The 17,376-nt window shown below is 37.7% G+C and overlaps 1 protein-coding gene across 6 annotated transcripts in view; it reads right to left on the bottom strand.

Moving 5' to 3' along the window:
- Nucleotides 1–17,376, bottom strand: part of THADA (THADA armadillo repeat containing) — a 327,427-nt gene that overhangs the window by 216,817 nt on the left and 93,234 nt on the right. For all 6 annotated transcript variants that reach the window (XM_086701217.1, XM_086701218.1, XM_086701219.1 and 3 more), the window contains one exon: nt 11,321–11,412. In XM_086701217.1, the coding sequence (XP_086557343.1) occupies nt 11,321–11,412 (92 nt within the window). The remainder of the gene's footprint in view (nt 1–11,320; nt 11,413–17,376) is intronic.

Below are 17,376 nucleotides of genomic sequence, written 5' to 3'. Positions count from 1 at the left end.
CAAGACATAAATCTATTTACTTTCCCACTGAAACATTGTACTTCCACAATGATGAAAAACTGAAACCTATGCTATTGCAATATTAGTAACTAATCAAAAGAAGAGCATACCACTCCGAGAGAAATTCTCCTTTATTGCCCTGATGTGTTGAAGCTAATGGAAAAGTTGGTCAAGTTAAAGCAAAAAGGAAAAAGAGATGATGACTTGTGCTATGTTTCTGGGGAAAGCTGGGTCCTCACCACCTTTAATTGATAAGTCAGTGACACTGTTTTTTTTAGCACAAAGAATTTCATTTCCGAATACATAGAGGGGAGGCATATCAGTCACCAGTACTGCCTTAATGTTTAATGTTGATCTGAATCATTCATTGTTATATAAGATAGGACAAAAGAAGGCAGCAAGATAAAGAAATAGTCAGGTGAGAGGTTCCCACCTAAATGTCAGAACAGAGAAGGGGAGCAAGAAGGGGTTTGTAGAGGCCACGTGTTTGAAGAGGGTGAGGAAGAGCTCACAGAAGCGAGGAAGCGGCAGGCAGGCTCCTCCCTAAGAGAGAGGTAGGGAGTTAACAGAGTACTTAAGGCTTTCCACCTTGCATTGCAGTTGAGTTGAGTCTTACCTCTTCAACTGTTCCTCAAATATTTAGATTATATTTTATAAATATCTGTACCCCTTCCAGTGCTCAAACCCTTTAACCTGGTAAGTATTTTTATTGAACAAATGATTAAAAAAAAAAATGTTGGGTTACCTAAACAGGCCACCAATTATAGAAATGAAACCAGTGGCCGAGGAGGGCTTTGACTGCAGGGGGTGAAAGAGAGGATCAACTCAGTCGGTTGAGCATCCGACTTCGGCTCAGGTCATGATCTCACAGTTTGATTTCAGAGGCCAAAAAAGTACATCAAAATACTACATTTGACTTAAATGAAATAGGGATTTTTGGTTACTAAATGAAAATAATTAGGTACCATTTCCAATTTAGAAAGATCATTTGACTTCACACCATTTGGCCTCACAATCACAAAATCAAGGTTGTAATATACAGGTCAAATTCCAAAGTGAATTCGAGTTTCAAATAAGAAAGTGTTAGCATTCTGTCAGCTTGTTAGAGATCAGCCATGAACCAGGGAGACGTTTCACATTGCGGAGGAGCATTTTCTGCCTTAGAAGTTGACTATATTGGGGGGCACCTGGGTGGCTCAGTCAGTTAAGTGTCTGACTTCCGCTCAGGTCATGATCTCACAGCTTATGAGTTTGAGCCCTGCATGGGGCTCTGTGCTGACAGCTCAGAGCCTGGAGCCTGCTTCTGATTCTGTGTCTCCCTCGCCCACTCTGCTCTCTGTCCCTCCCCCGCTCATGCTCACTCTCCCTCTCTCTCTAAGAATAAATAAGCATTAAAAAAAAGAATTTGATTATATTTTACTGGGAATCTCCATTTTAATGCTATACCACAATACTTTTTTCATGTGAAAAGACATATACTTTGTTCTTGAGTAAAATTTTTGTAATGCAACCTTGCTTACAGTATGAATTATATAGAATCACATAGCCAGACACACTTGTACTTCATATCTTTTTAAAATTACATGAAGGAATTGCATAAGTAAAAGAAAAAAGACTATGTTTTCCTATTAGACTAAAACACTACACATATTTCTCTTCCTATTAAGCTGCTGTTCTTAATGTACATGCTTTCAAAGCTTTCGAAACAGCCTAGAAGAATGGAGCAGCAGACTTCATTAGTCACCTACTTAAAATTCATTCCCCCATCCCATCCTTCCTTTTAACAGTATTTGAGTTTGGTATGGTATATACCCTTCTCTGAGTAGTCATATGCTTCAGGGAAGACTGGCACCAACCCCAGACTCAACTGGAGAATCCTGATTAGTCTAAGATAATTATGGTGTATCCATTTCCCTTGTCAGGGATAAGTTGGGGCATGATAAGATGTTAACTCTGAACTATGGAAACCAATTTGACAATAAATTCTATATATATATTAAAAAAAAAAAAAAGATGTTAACTCTGACCAAAAAGATGTAAAGGGAAGTCTGCATGATGTGGGATTGAGAGTATGGGAAAGCATGTAAGAGGTGGTGGTGTCACTTTTAAAACCAGAGATGGACAAGACCACTGGATATTGTCCCTAGACACTGTTGCATCTAGATGTGATGGCTGGAACTGCAGCCATCTTGCAACCATGAAGGAAGCTTGCTTCGGGCCAATGTCATCACATCAAGGATAGCACAGCAAAAAAATGACAAAATCTAGGTCTTTGATGGTATTATCAAGCTAGAATGAATCAATCCTCCTTAAAACTTCCTGGTTATATGTGAGATAATAACTTTTCCTTATTTAAATTTTGATTTTGGTTTTCTTTTACTTTCTTTTACTTGCAGTCAAAAGCATCCTAACTGCTACAAGTCTGAATTATTTCAAGTCTCTGTTTAAATATTAACAAGTGGAGCTATAATCTGGGAAACGAGGGACAACAACAGAGTCTAGTGCTTAATTTACTAGTAAGACATACAGTCCAAAGGTAGAAAAGTCAGTTTCATGAGTGAATTCTAAAGCCTCACCTATTATATTTCAAAGCTGGTTACTATTCTGTTCCCCTCTATCTGCCCTCCCTACACACACACACACACACACACACACACACACACAATAATGGTTTGGAATTGACCCCACCCCCATACCAATGATCTAAGAAAATGGACACTGTCTTCTGACAAAATGGTACAATATTCTAAATGTAGAATATAAAGTTCTCTTTCCCAAAGAGGCACTTTAAATATCAGAAGATCTGAAACAGTCTAAGATTATAAAGTTTTCATTGATTAATATTTATTGACTACCTACTATATGCTAGGATACTATTTTGAATTTTTACCTGACAACTTGGGATGAACTTATACTATACATAGCTGCAACTAAAACTTAGCTTTTCTGTTCCTGCCAAGATATATCTGAAACGAGTATCTTTCTTTCTCACAGACAGTGCTGCTCCTAATGATCTGAAACATGCATTCCACCTTCCATTATCAGTTGTCCCCATAGTAGTTGCCCCCAAACTACGTCTGATGGACACAAGATGGTAAAAGATGTTCTTTAAAAGAGAGAGGAAGACAGATTTCCATGGTCAAATAATTTGGGGAAATACTGCATGTTATATCCCACTCTTGAAAATTCACAAAAAACATTATAGCACACAAAATGTCCTAACAGTCCTGTAATAAATTTTTCTTCAATTCAAAGTTTCTGAAACTTACTTAACTCTAAAATCTATTTTTCACTAAATATCTTTCAGTATCTTGGGGAAATTAGTAATTCTTAAAACATAAGACATATGCCTCTCTAATATGGCCACTACTCAATTTAGAAATAATAAAAGGATGGGTTGCCTGAGTGGCTCAATCGGTTGAGTGTCTGACTTCAGCTCAGGTCATGATCTCGCGGTCCATGAGTTCAAGCCCCCCATCGAGCTTTGTGCTGACAGCTCTGAGCCTGGAGCCTGCTTTCATTCTATGTCTCCCTCTCTCTCTGACCCTCCTCCCTCTTGCTGTCTCTCTCAAAATAAATACACATTAAAAAAATTAGAAATAATAAAAAGAATAAATGCTAAAACAACCACACCAAGCTAGAACTATGCTTTAACAATCTACAGAGACTACAAGTTATTCTTAAGTAACTCTCTTCCACAGTCTTGCATCATATTCTCCAATCCTACCAGCCAGGGACACAGAAGTAATCTCTACTCAAATGATTCCAAAAACAATGCTTTTATTATGGAATACTACAATACAAAAACTTCTAAATGATTCCTAATGTCATGTACAATTCAAACTAGCCTCTTTAGCATATCTGTTTTACTCACTGACAAGCCCCAGAACCTAGTATAGTGCTTACAAGAGAGTAGGTGGTCAGTGAATATTTGCTTCAAGAATGAATGAATCAATCAATGAATCAATGAATATCTCCATCACATCCTCCTCTCCACCTGTGCAAATCGTGCCCATCCTTTCAAGTGTAGATTAAGCCCTGACTCCCGCATGGAGCCCAACTCATCCTCCTCTGATCCCCTATCAATACTGGAGAGTTTGATACTCATTTTTCCTAAACCAGTTCACATGTTGGTTTTCTCTCAAAAAATGAACTCCTTGAAATCCAAGATTATGTTATAAACTATTTTTGTATATATTAGAGTGCCAAGGCTCGGAAGTAAGTATTCAATGACAAAATTTTATTCATTATATTTCATTAAAAAATTCAGTGTGTGAGGTGCCTGAGTGGCTCAGTCAGTTAGGCATCTGACTCTTGATTTCAGCTCAGGTCATGATCTCATAGTCATGAGCTTGAACCCCGCTGGGCATGGAGTCTGCTTAAGATTCTCTCTCTCTCTCTCTCTCTCTCTCTCTCTCTCTCTCTCTCTCTCTCCCCCCCCCCAGCTCACGCCCCCTCTCTCTCTCTCAAAAAAAAAAAAAAAAAAATTCAGTGTGTAACAAGAATAACTGAAAATTCCTGGAATTTCTAAACCTATATACTACTAAAATCAGTATTTTATACGGACCAAGTTCTGAATAAAGAAAAAATGTTATCCAAGTTCTGAAGAAACTAGTCCCTCTGGCTTTAACCTCTTTGACTCCATTTTCTCATTTGGAAAATAGCTCTGTGGTATTTCTCTACAGGCACTGAATGAGCAACAAATACTGCTTGCAAACCCCCTGATAAAGGAAGACTTTATCTCATAGTCCTGGAAGCAATCCTGACGTCTTAAATTATGTAATCCTGGTATTACATTATATTAGTCTGGTTCATATAAAATGTAAGCTACAAAAATACCAAAGCTAAGAAAAAATATTTACTCATGCTTTTACTAAGATGCAGAGAGAGGATGCATGCATTGCCAAAATTCCATAGAACATGCTCAAACTAAAGCAACAATGCCTTAGTTATTAAAGAAGGCAATGGCCTGAAGCAGTACTTAGGAACAAAGATTACTTGGTCCATGCAAGAGTCAATATTTAAGAACACAATGACTAATTCCCACTTCAAGTTCATGAACATATTTCTTTTTAAGAGCTTCTTTTTGGTTAAAATTTTTATTTGTGGTTTTTCTACCTATGATCCATGAACCTAAGAATGAACAAAAACTTGCAACATGAAACTCTCCAGTAGGCCAAAGTGTCAATGTAGACTTAATTCTGATTTTAAGGACTTCTCAACAAGGGTTACACAAGACTTGTACTTTACTTACTTTACTTCTTGGTCTCCAAAAATACTCATTTATCTACTCGGCCCAAAGAACCAGACTGAATGTTCTTGAACAACTGTGGAAAATGCATGAATGACACCTCCAGACCATATCAAAACACTGGGACTCTTAACTCAATTCCAGATTACTTGAATCCAAACTACCATTATTGTTGCCAATAGAAACTCCATTTACAAATAATCAGCTGGTTTTTTAAAAAATGTTCTAGTTGAGCTTACTATGAGCTAAAAGTAATCATTAGATTCATTTCCAGCACTAGCTGCGTGACCTTCAGCAAATCGCTCAACATTTCCACACAATTTCTACCTTAGGTCGTCTCAAAGATAAAACTAGTAACAGTTATTATTATCATTTTTTTCAAAAGATATGAATGAAAAATATAAGCACAGACTTGAAAAATTTAGGTTAGGCCTAGAAGACATCATAGCACCAGCAAGGATTATCACAAAATCCCCAAATCCTCTCCCTATAAGCACTGACCTATCATCAAATTCAAGAGGTGAATGTCTCACTGGCCACATGGATATCCTATTGAAGCAATTTAACTCGTCCCCTACTCACCAACCAGAAAACTAAGATTTCAACACTTCTGACTTTATAGTGTGACATTAGAAACCCTGTGACCTGCTCCTCACTTACCTTGGTCTGTATGAAAACAGAGTATACAGCTCCCTAGGAAGGGAACATCCACGGGACAAAAGCACACAAAGCCTTCCACCGTGCACCACCACCATGAGGTCACATAGTTACCTCAAAATGAACTTCTCATTGGCCCTCTCCCACCTTTCCTCCTAAAAATCAACCTGCCACCTGGGCGATGTGAGATTCTTGCTCCACACTGAGACCTTAGGTGAAGTGGCTCATTTCCCATAGTTTGACAATGTAAAATCTAAAGCCGGACGAACAGGGCGACTCACACTGCTCACGAGGGGCCATGTGTGTTGGTGTGTAAATCTGCACGCGCTCTGCAAAGGGAACTTGACTTGTGCTCTAGTTCTGCCACTTCCTGGCTCTCTGACCTCGGGCAAATAACTAAATCTCACCAACCTCAGTCTACTTCTCCATGAAGTTAGGATGATTATTCACTTTGTAGGGCTGTGATGGAGGCTAAGTTAGTTACCCATAAAGGGTCCAGCCAGCCAAGCACACAAACAGGCACTGAAGATATGCTCCCCTCTTCCTTCTGCACCAGTGGAACAGAGACCACAGCACAGGAGATAACTACAGATATTCTCCATTAGACTGTCCGCTTCCCCGTGGCCAAGTGCATGTCTGATTCATCTTTGGATCCCAGTGCCCAGCCGAGAGCCTGGCCCAGAGTAAACACATAATAAATGCTTTTTAAATGGAGAAAATGAGAATCCTTTGGGTCTGAGGATGTTAAGATTATCCTGGCCACAGTCAAAGAAAATTTTGATTTCCAGGTTGACCAAACAGGCGCTTGCTACAAACTATTATACAGTTCAAAGCAAATAAGCTATTCTGAATTCTAATAATTACATTCTCTAGAATATAAAAACCGAATTGCCCTACAGCTCTCAACTTTAGTTTTGAGAATCCAATTATTTCCTAAACAATGGAGTGGGTAACCACAGAAACTTGTGGAATCCCTTTTCCTAGAAAACATGAAGAACAAGAGAGAAGCCAGTCTGTTTGGAAACTGCTTTGAATTCTGTCTATAAGCAAAGACTGGACCAGATCAGATGCCCCTCAGAGGATCCTTCCAGACCGACACAACCAAGATATTAACAGAAATAACTAAAATAATTCTTTGTAATTTACACCCAGGAAAGTAAAATAAATACGGTTCTACATCTCCTAACATAGTCATTTAAATTAATTTTTCATGGACCTAGTAAAGCTTTTACAAACATTTTCTTCTTAAATTGTACTAAACCATCCCAGGATACTAACTTAAATATGAGCTTTCTTTAATAAGGCAGAATAGAGATCATTATACTTAATAATACAAAAAACAAGATTATTATTCTTTTGTTCCATTTTTCAACCCACCTATTTCCACGTACCCCAAATGTACTCATTTCCAAAGCTTTACAAGAAACACTACTTCCCCCAAATATTCCACTCAATTCTTCCATTGAGGATTCTCTAGTGCATCTATTACTCATGTCACATTGTACATTCGCTTATTACAAATCGTCTTCAACTTGTATCTTTCACAGATAACAATTTCTGTTCCCTTAGTTAAAACATAAGCTCCTTTAGCAAGGTCCAAGTTTTATACTTCTCATGTACTCCTCTGTTGTGTCAATAATGAGTTCATGACAAATGTTAACAAATTCTCACTGACTAAGTGACTTAAAATGAAGACAGAAAGCAAGAGCTGTAGAATACACTGAGACCAACGTGAAGCTCTGGCAAAACCTGGAAGCATTCAGACTGCCACATATTGATATTTGTCATTTACCTGGGACTAGAATAGTTGAAGGTTAATACCACAGGGACTAAAGAGAAAGACCTAGAGTTAAAGATCACATTGGTTTAGCTCCTGCCCCGTACGGAAAGAGGAACCATCAAGGGTAGACCCCTCACAACACTGTAGATGGAGGCCATTTTGGAAAGCCCACCACATTCCCTGCATCACAGGGCTATGCAGGCTCTGCTTCTACGTAGGATCAAAGGTTCATCCAGTCAGGCCAAGTCAGTCAGGAGGTAATAAATAGAAAGGAAAGGAGATTTAGAAAATTAAAATGCTGTAAAATTATTTCAAAACAAGTGAAACTTAAGTGTTCTCATTCTTCATAATCCAAGGAACGCATCTAGAACAAGACTAAGGAGCTCTAGAGTCCCATCATTACGAGTGCACTCTACATACTTACAAATGGGGATGTAGAACCTTCTATTCCCTTCTTTACATACGTAAAGGGAACTTCTCATCCCCACTACAAGGCAGGTACTATTCTAGGAACTGGGAATATAGCAGGTTACCAAACCACAATTCCAGTAACAATTACATAAAGCCTTAGCTTGGTATTTTACAGAAATAGGAGACCTCCAGGACAGTCCAAATCTCTTATCTTAGAGGAGAAAACCACGGCCCAGAAAGGTTAACTAATTTGTCTCAGTTGGTTATCGTGGCTACATGGCAACAAAGGCAGGAATAGAAACCAGATTTCTTATCTCTCCTCTCATAACAAAATTTACTTACTCATTAAGCAACTATTTCTGTGTGCCTGTTATATGCCACACATATGCTAGGTATACAAATGGGTAAGATATTGATTCTGTACTCCAAAATTTCACTATAATTCTAAGATGATGGGCCGAGTACTAGAATAGAAGTGGTAATAGAAAAAAAGCAACTCTGTCTCTAATTGTGTAGGACTTTCAACATTTTAAAAGAAACGAACTGTTAATCATTTGTTTTATCCCCACCACAGCCCTTTGAGTACAGGGCACAGATCTTATTATTCCCGTTACATAGATGGAGAAATTGAAGTACAAAGAGGATAAGGGAGTCTATTAAGGTCATCTCCAGCGGCAGCAAAATGCCTAGAAACCAAGTCTGTTTACCCCAAGATAGACATTTTTTCCCCACTAGATGGGAAAGGCAGATGTTCTTTTTATGACCAGTTCCCTTCTGACCAAGAACACACATTTGCAAGACGGTGTGCAGACCAATCTGTGGCTGTGAAAGTAGATTTAACTGGCCTGTGAGGTCTCATCAGCTGAGTGTAGTTATTCGATGGGTGAGTGACCCACCAACAAGACATCATTATTACTAGCATTCTGAAAGTGCCCATGACGTATACACAGAATAGATGAGAAACGTTCTGCCCTCACAGAATTAATAGTGTAGGGAACAAGCTTATAAACATTTCAACAAAAAGTGATAGACTTAAACAAACTACAACTAGAACCACTACAAATAATAGCTAATCTAAGACACTAAAGGTTTTGCAGAGCAAATCCAGTGGGTGCTTCCAGGAAATACTCTTCAACAGTTAAACAGAGAACAGAAGCTCTGTATACATAATGATATATACCAATCTTCAGATTATTAAAGTAAAGGCTCTCACCAAGAATGTTCATCACATTTTTAAAAATTATTAATTTCTTAATTCCTTCATTTCACTTTTCAACTTTACTCAAAGCAATTATATGAATATTCCATTTCCATCTTTCTAGGAAAGTTACATATTTTGTAACCTTTCCTATTTAAGAAAAATGAATTTATAATGGTGGCTCCCATCAGCATGCCTTTGGCAAATAGATTAAAGCAGGGTGGTTTCATTGTGTTATTCTTCCAACCTCCTTCAGACGTAACCTAAATGGAATGATGATTTTTCTCCTGTACATAGTAAAATCTGTGTACACATCCATGTATCACTCATTCTATAAAAAGTAAAATGTAAAAAAGCATTTCTTCACTGTCAAATTTAGTTTTAAACATTAATTTCACTTGTTAATTATCTCATATTTTACTTATGCTGTTATTTATTTATCACCGTCTCTTTTTTTTCATGTTTGTTTATTTTTGAGAGAGAGAGAGAGAGAGAGAGAGAGAGATAGCGTGCACACATGCACAAGTGGGGAAGGGGCAAACAGAGAGAGCAGGAGACATAGAATCTGAAGCAGTCTCCAGGCTGCGAACTGCCAGCCCAGAGCCCGACATGGGGCTCGAACCCACCAACTGAGATTATGACCTGAGCCTAATCAGACGCTTAACCAACTGAGCTACCCACGTGCCCCTATTTATCACAATTTTATAACATGACCAAACTGTTTTAAACCTCAACACTTTAGAATTATTACAAAATAAAGAAAGCTAAGGAGAAAGAAATCTTAGTGATTTCAAACTACTGAGAAGAAGAATTTCTTTAGAAACCTACTAAATAGTAAAAATTGTAATCATCCTTTCAAAGGAATAATGTTAGCATTATTTTAAAAATACACCTTGATTAGAAAAAACAAAACTCTCTGGTATTTCCTGAATATACTCTGGGGATTCATACTTATAGCCAGTTGCCTTCTTTTTAAATATTTATTGAATTTCATAGGGCAATAAACAGCAATTTAAATGACAATTCAGAACTATCTGTAGGTTTCATTAGACTTACCAACAGTACATCATAAAATTATTCCATATTTTCTAATTCCTAAAACTCACTTCCGTCACAAGAAAATATTTTAACAAATAACAGCTTAAAACCTAAATTAAAAATGTGATAATCAGCCTTTTTAGGGAGGAGAGGAACATGGCCAGGGTTATCTTCAGATCCTTAAGAGAAAGCACTGGGCCTAATTGGATCCTAAATGAAGTTAAGAAAGTAATTATACATGCAGCGACAGTGACATCTAGTGTCCGACCTTGCACGCCGCTAGACTACCATCAAATCCTAAAGGCTAAAGAAAGTTATTCAAAACTTCTCTTCTTTAAAACCAACAAAAGGAACTTGTGCATTGTATCTAAAGATACAACCCATTGTCAAAGTGTTTCTATAGGTTTCTTCCCAGACATTAAAAAAAAAAAATCTTAAGAGTAAAACATCTTAAAAAAAAAACTGTAACACTAAAGCCCTAAAAAGTAAAAAGCACTGTTTACTCCATGTGGCCAACATCTACCTGGAACTGCTCCCCTTGGCTGCAGAGTTTAACGCAAAAATAATCTGGGACATGCTCTGATGGGTGTATCACAAACATTTAAACTTCCAGCTACAAAAGTAAAGATACTACACAAGTTAGTACGTGGTTAAAACATCAAGAAAAAACAATTTAGGACATTAAAGGAATACCTGAAGATGCAAAGAAAACAAAAAAATACTTTAGCTGTTGCACTGAGAAACCAGCTCGACATTTCAGCCCATGCTACCTTGCCATATTTTTGTTGCTTTGAAAGGTCCACTTATTAAACAGTAGGTATTTTTGCCCAAGAGGTTAGAATTTGGCAGCTTAGGTTAATTTACTATAGTATTTTAATAGTTTTATGCTCTAGATGAATCCATAAAAGTAAGCAAATTTCCAAAAATTATTTTTGGCCAGGACAATATTTTGTAAAAAGTAAAGTTAGCGTTAGATGAAGCTTACCTATTTTTTTTGGAAAGTTCATCCTTTCCCCTTTTAACTCCAAATATTCTTGTGATCAAGGTACTGAAAAGAAGTGTGGATGAATTTCTCACCTAATGTAAAAATAAACGCACAATAAGGATTAAGAAATATACATGGCATGAAACCAACATTTACAATGTTCAAACTTGATATTCAAAGTCATTACCCAACTGGCTAGTGTGGGGCTAAACAAAATATGGTTTGTGTTCATGAAATAATTTTCAAAAACTACATAGTAACTGACTCCATGACTTCCTCTTACATTAAGCTCCGCAATCCAACCACACGCACATAACACGGCCCTTGCCTATACTTCTAACATTATCACCAATTGTTTTCAATATCTCTTTGTACTTGTATCATCAAATAACACTTTCTTTTAAAAAAATTCATTTTCCCATATCCTTTCTGACAATGATTATCCCCTTAAAGAGCTCAGCTCTTTCCATTCATTTTCTGTAGTCATTTACCTATGGGATATATTCATAAGACCTAACTCAATCCACATTATTAAGATGGCCAAGAAAATATTTAATATCCAAAATGTTGTTTATTAACCCTACAATGTAGTAATCTAATAAATTTTAACCCTAAAATTATCTGAGACAACTGGTTGATAAAAATAAGAGGATGAAACTATCATTAATAAACATAAATCATTTCTCCAAAATGATAATAATATATATCTCTATTCTAAACCAGTGTGTCAAGATGTTGTTTTGCTGGATTATAAACATGTCTTGGGGCACCTGGGTGGCTCAGTTGGTTAAGAGTCCAACTTTGGCTCAGGTCATAAATCTCGCGGTTCCTGAGTTCAAGCCCCACATCGGACTATCTGCTGTCAGCACAGAGCCTTCTTTGCATCCTCTGTCTCCCTCTCTCTCTCTCCCCTCCTCTGTGTGCACGCGTATGCATGCTCACTCTCTTTCCCTCTCTCAAAAATAAATAAACATTACAAAAAAAATTTGTTAATGTCTGAATGCCACAGCATATTGGGCTTCCTCAATTACCTTGCCAAATCCGAGCAGAGATCTATGAATACGTACTGACTTCCCTACAATATGTAAGGCACTATACCAGCATCATGGAGAATATCTAGAAATAGAAGACACACTTACAGCCAACACAGAGCCTACATTCTAATGAGATAGGTGTCATAATCATGTGGTATGTTTAAACAGCAACATAAGAAGAAAGGTAATTCAAAGTAACACTTTTAGATTTAGACTAAGACTTAGAAAATAGTCCTCTAAAACCACTACAGTAGGGGTCACAAACTCAAATGTCCACAGGAACCAGTGAGTGACAGGAACAGCACAGGACTAGGTCTAATGCAGCCACTATTCAGCTTTCACTGAGTAGCATGAGGGAATGTAAGCCCAGTGTTGCCAGATCTGCTTTTTTAAGAGAAGCCAGAAAACCCAGTTTTTATGTGAAATCCATTATTTTGAAATGTTGGCAACAGATTAAAGGGGCGAAAAAAAAACCACTGAGGAGGCCAAATAAAACACAGTTGTAGGCTAGATTTGACCTATCAGCCATTTGCAACCTCTCCTCTAGAAGCCCAAGACTGACTCAATTCATGCATGGTAACTCTAAAAGTAGACTATAATTCATACCAAAGTGGTATAATTTATACCAATATTGCAATGAAACCCTAAAATTGGATAAATTCACTTATGTTCATTCCACAGTCAACAAACATTCATGAAGACACTACTATGTGCCCTAACCAATATCCCCGAACAACAAATCTATCCTGTTACACTGTCAACGTGGCCTCTGGCCTACTCAGATCTTGATTATCTCTTACCTCATCTATTGACTTAGTGCCCAAAGACTCTTGGGTTTAAGATGACTTGATGAAGTCACATAAAAACCCTGTCTCCTCTCAGGAATCACACAAAAACATAAAAAGAAAAACAGGAGCACAAATTCCATTCTGCCCTGAACAAAACTTTCTAAGAAAAGCTGCTAGATGCAGTGTAGATGCAAGCTAAAACAGGAGTTCCTGGAGATGAAAGAGGATGCCTGCCCTTAATCAAAACTTAGACGACTGTTTTACAAAGTGAATGGGTACCTCCAGAAAGAAAACCCCTTTGTGTGATTCCATAGGCTAGAGGCAGGAGACAGTCTTTCTGTAATATTAAGATGGATCTGAGGGTTCCAGTAGTAGTACTCTGATTCATTCATTATCAAGTTCCCTCATTAGCAGCCAATAATTGTCATTGCCTATTCCAGTAGGTGTAGCAAAATGGTGATTGATATTCTACCATTAATTAGCTATACTTTTCAGAAAAATAAAGTTTTCCTTCATCAGCTCTTTGATTACCCTGTTACTCAGTTACTACAGAATCATTTCCATAAATTTACCAGTTTGCAGGATAATGGGTTCATGCCATGGCAGCCCCCAAAGGTCACCAAATCATGATCTTTTAAGACATTAATAAAATTAATTTTCCTTCTACTCAGATATGATCCACATACCATAAAATTCACCATGTTAAAGGGTACTAACTATTCAGTGGTTTTTACTACATTCGCAACATAGGAAACTACCACTACTACCTAATGCTACAGTATTTTCATCATTGCAAAATGAAACCCTATACACATTAGTAGTCATCATGCACCCTCCCACATTAGGCAAACACTAATCTACTTTCTGTCTCTATGGATTTACTTATTCTGGACATTTCATATTCACGTGATGACATAACATGCAGCCTCTTTTGTCTAGCTTAGCTGCTCTCAAAGTTCACTCACGTTGTAACATGTATCAGTATGTGATCCCTTTTCATGGCCAAATAATATGCCATTGTATGGATATACCACATATTTAAATCTACTCATCATTTGATGAACATTTGGGTTGTTTCCATTTTCTGGCTAGTATGGATAATGATGCTATGAACACTCATATACAAGTTGTTGCGTGAACGTGTTTTCATTTCTTTTGGGTATATACGTAGAAATGGTATTGCTGAGCCATATGGTAGAAAGAGTAGGCAGTTAGTTAGACATGAGCTGGAGGCAAAGGCAGTGATAAAGAGGCGACACATTAGAAGCCTGAGGGCACAACATCCTGACTTTGTGGCTTCCAACACCCTAGGGCTTACAGACCAAGAGCCACAAGTGCAGAACATGCACTCTCGTCCTCAACCTCTACCCCATGGTAACATATGGCCTCATTATATTTACCTTGCGGTGTTGACCCACCTCCCTGCCCACCCCTATGGCAGAAGATGGTCTTGACAGTTCTGGCAAGAACCCTATAGGGTCAAAAACTACCCCTCCCAACAAGTAGGAGTACTTTAGATGACTGGAAACAACCTTAGCTGGAGACAACCCTAGCTATGACCCATAACCTACACAAACATAAAAAGACACTCCTAACCCCAGTACAGTTGCCACCTCTGGGCCTGTCCACTCTCACTTCGAGAGTGTAATGTTCTTGATAAACTGCTTTGTGCTTGCCACTTTCCTTCTGGCTATCTTTATTCAAGTGTGGATCCTCACATAAATCTTTTGTGGGGAACCCAAGACCCAAGACCTCCATTCACACAATGCATACTCTCCCATTGGTAACGGTAACGCTACATTAACCTTTTGAGAACCTGACAAAGTGGTAGTACCATTTTACATTTGCACCGGCACTGTATGAGGGTTCCAATTTCACCAATTCTCCAAATGCTCCCCAATAACTGTTACTGTCCACCTTTTTTATTGTTAACTATTCTAAGTGGGTGTGAAATGGTATCTCACTACAATTTTGATTTGCATTTCCCTAGTGATTAATGATGTTAAGCATCTTTTAATGTGCTTATTGTACATTTACATACCTTTTCTGGAGAAAGGTATTCAAGTTCTTTGCCCAATTTTTAACCAGGTTGCCTTTTTATCATTGAGTTTTAAGAGTTCTTTATACATTTTATATGCTAACCAAATATCAGATACATGATTTGCAAATATTTTCTCCCATTCAGTCAGTTGTCTTTTCATTTTCTTGGTGGTATCCTTTGAAACACTGGCATTTTAAATTTTGATCAAGTCTAACGTTCTTCTTTTGCTGCTTATGCTTTAAGTATCATATCTAAGAAACTGTTACCTAATCCAAGGTCACAAAGATTGACAGTTAATATTTTCTTCTAAAACTTTCATCATTGGGGCACCTGGATGGTTCAATCGATTGACTCTTGATTTTAGCTCAGGTCATAATCCCAGGGTTGTGGGATCCAGCCCCTCATCCACGAGGGGCTTCTGCTCAGCGTGGAGTCTCTTAAGACACTCTCTCTCTCTCTCTCTCTCCCTCTGTCCCTCCCCTCTCCCCTGCTAATGTGCTCTCTCTCTCTCTAAAAATTAATTAATTAATTAATTAAGGAGTTTGATCTATTTCGAAATTTTTTAATATGGTATAAGATAGGATGCAAATTCATTCTTTTACAGGTATATATGCAGCTATCCTGGTACCATTTGCTGAATAGACTATTCTTTCCCCCACTGAAATGTCCTTTTTACTAAATGTTAGGTTTTATTTCTGGACACTTAATTCTATTGTATTGATTTATAAATGTCTTTCCTATGCCAGTACCACATTATCTTGATTACTGTTGCCTTCATTGTAAGTTTCAAAATTTGGGCATGTGAGTCCTCTGTTGGTTTTTTTTTTTTTTTTCAAGATTGTTTTGGCTAGTCTGAGTCCCTTGCATTTGCATCTGAATTTTACAATCACTTGGTCAATTTCTGCAAAAAACTCCAATAGGATTTTAACAGAGACTGTATTGTATCTGCAGATCAATTTGGGGAGTATTGCCATCTTAACAATATTAATGAAGTCTTCCAGTCCATGAACATGAAATATATTTCCATTTATTAGGCCTTTATCAATTTCTTTCAAAAATGTTTTGTAATTTTCAGTGTACAAGTCTTACACTTCTTTTGTTAAATGTATTCCTAAGTATTTTATTCCCTTTGATGCTATTACAAATGGAATTGTTTTCTTAATTTCATTTTTTTAATGTTTATTTATATTTGAGAGAGAGAGAGAGAGACAGTGTGTGAGCAGGGGATGCTCAGAGAGACAGGGAGACACAGAATCTGAAGCAGGCTCCAGGCTCTGGGCTGTCAGCACAGAGCCCGATGCAGGGCTCGAATCCATGAACTATGAGATCACGACCTGAGCCAGAGTCAGAGACCTAACTAACCAACTGAGCCATGCAGGTGCCCCTTTAATTTCATTTTTGGATTATTCATTGCTAGTCTATAAAACTACAATTGATTTTTGTATGTTACTCTTGTATCCTACAACCTTGATGAATTTGTTTGTTAATGATTAATTAATTAATGGTTGTGTGTGTGTGTTCCTTAGGATTTTCTATATACTGTATATGATTACATCACTGAAAAATAGCGATAGTTTTGCATCTTTCTTTCTAATCTTGCTGATTTTTATTTCTTATTCTTGCCTAACTGTCCTACCTACAACTTCTTTTTTTTTTTTTTTCAACATTTATTCACTTTTGGGACAGAGAGAGACAGAGCATGAACGGGGGAGGGGCAGAGAGAGAGGGAGACACAGAATCGGAAACAGGCTCCAGGCTCCGAGCCATCAGCCCAGAGCCCGACGCGGGGCTCGAACTCACGGACCGCGAGATCGTGACCTGGCTGAAGTCGGACGCTCAACCGACTGCGCCACCCAGGCGCCCCCTACCTACAACTTCTAGTACAATGTTGAACAGATGTGCCAGAGTTGATACCCTTGTCCTATTCTTGATCTTAGGAGGAAAGCTTTTTTTTTTAGTCTTTCACCATTGAGTATGTTATTAGCTATGGGTTTTCCATTGATACCCATTGTCAGGTTGAGAAAGTTCCCTTCCATTCCTACTTTATTGAGTATTTATAACAAGAAATGGTGTTGGGATTTCCGCATCTGCTTAAATGATCATATGGTTTTATCCACTAGCCTATTCATAGGGGGTACTATATTGATTTTCATATGTTGAAAATATATACTCTATATTCTAAATGTGTAGAAG

This window comes from Puma concolor, chromosome A3, assembly GCF_028749965.1.
Source record: "Puma concolor isolate L17-30 chromosome A3, mPumCon1.1.hap2, whole genome shotgun sequence".
NCBI lineage: Eukaryota > Metazoa > Chordata > Mammalia > Carnivora > Felidae > Puma > Puma concolor.
Note: the sequence above shows the minus strand (reverse complement) of the source record. Positions and strands in the feature narration are given on the sequence as shown.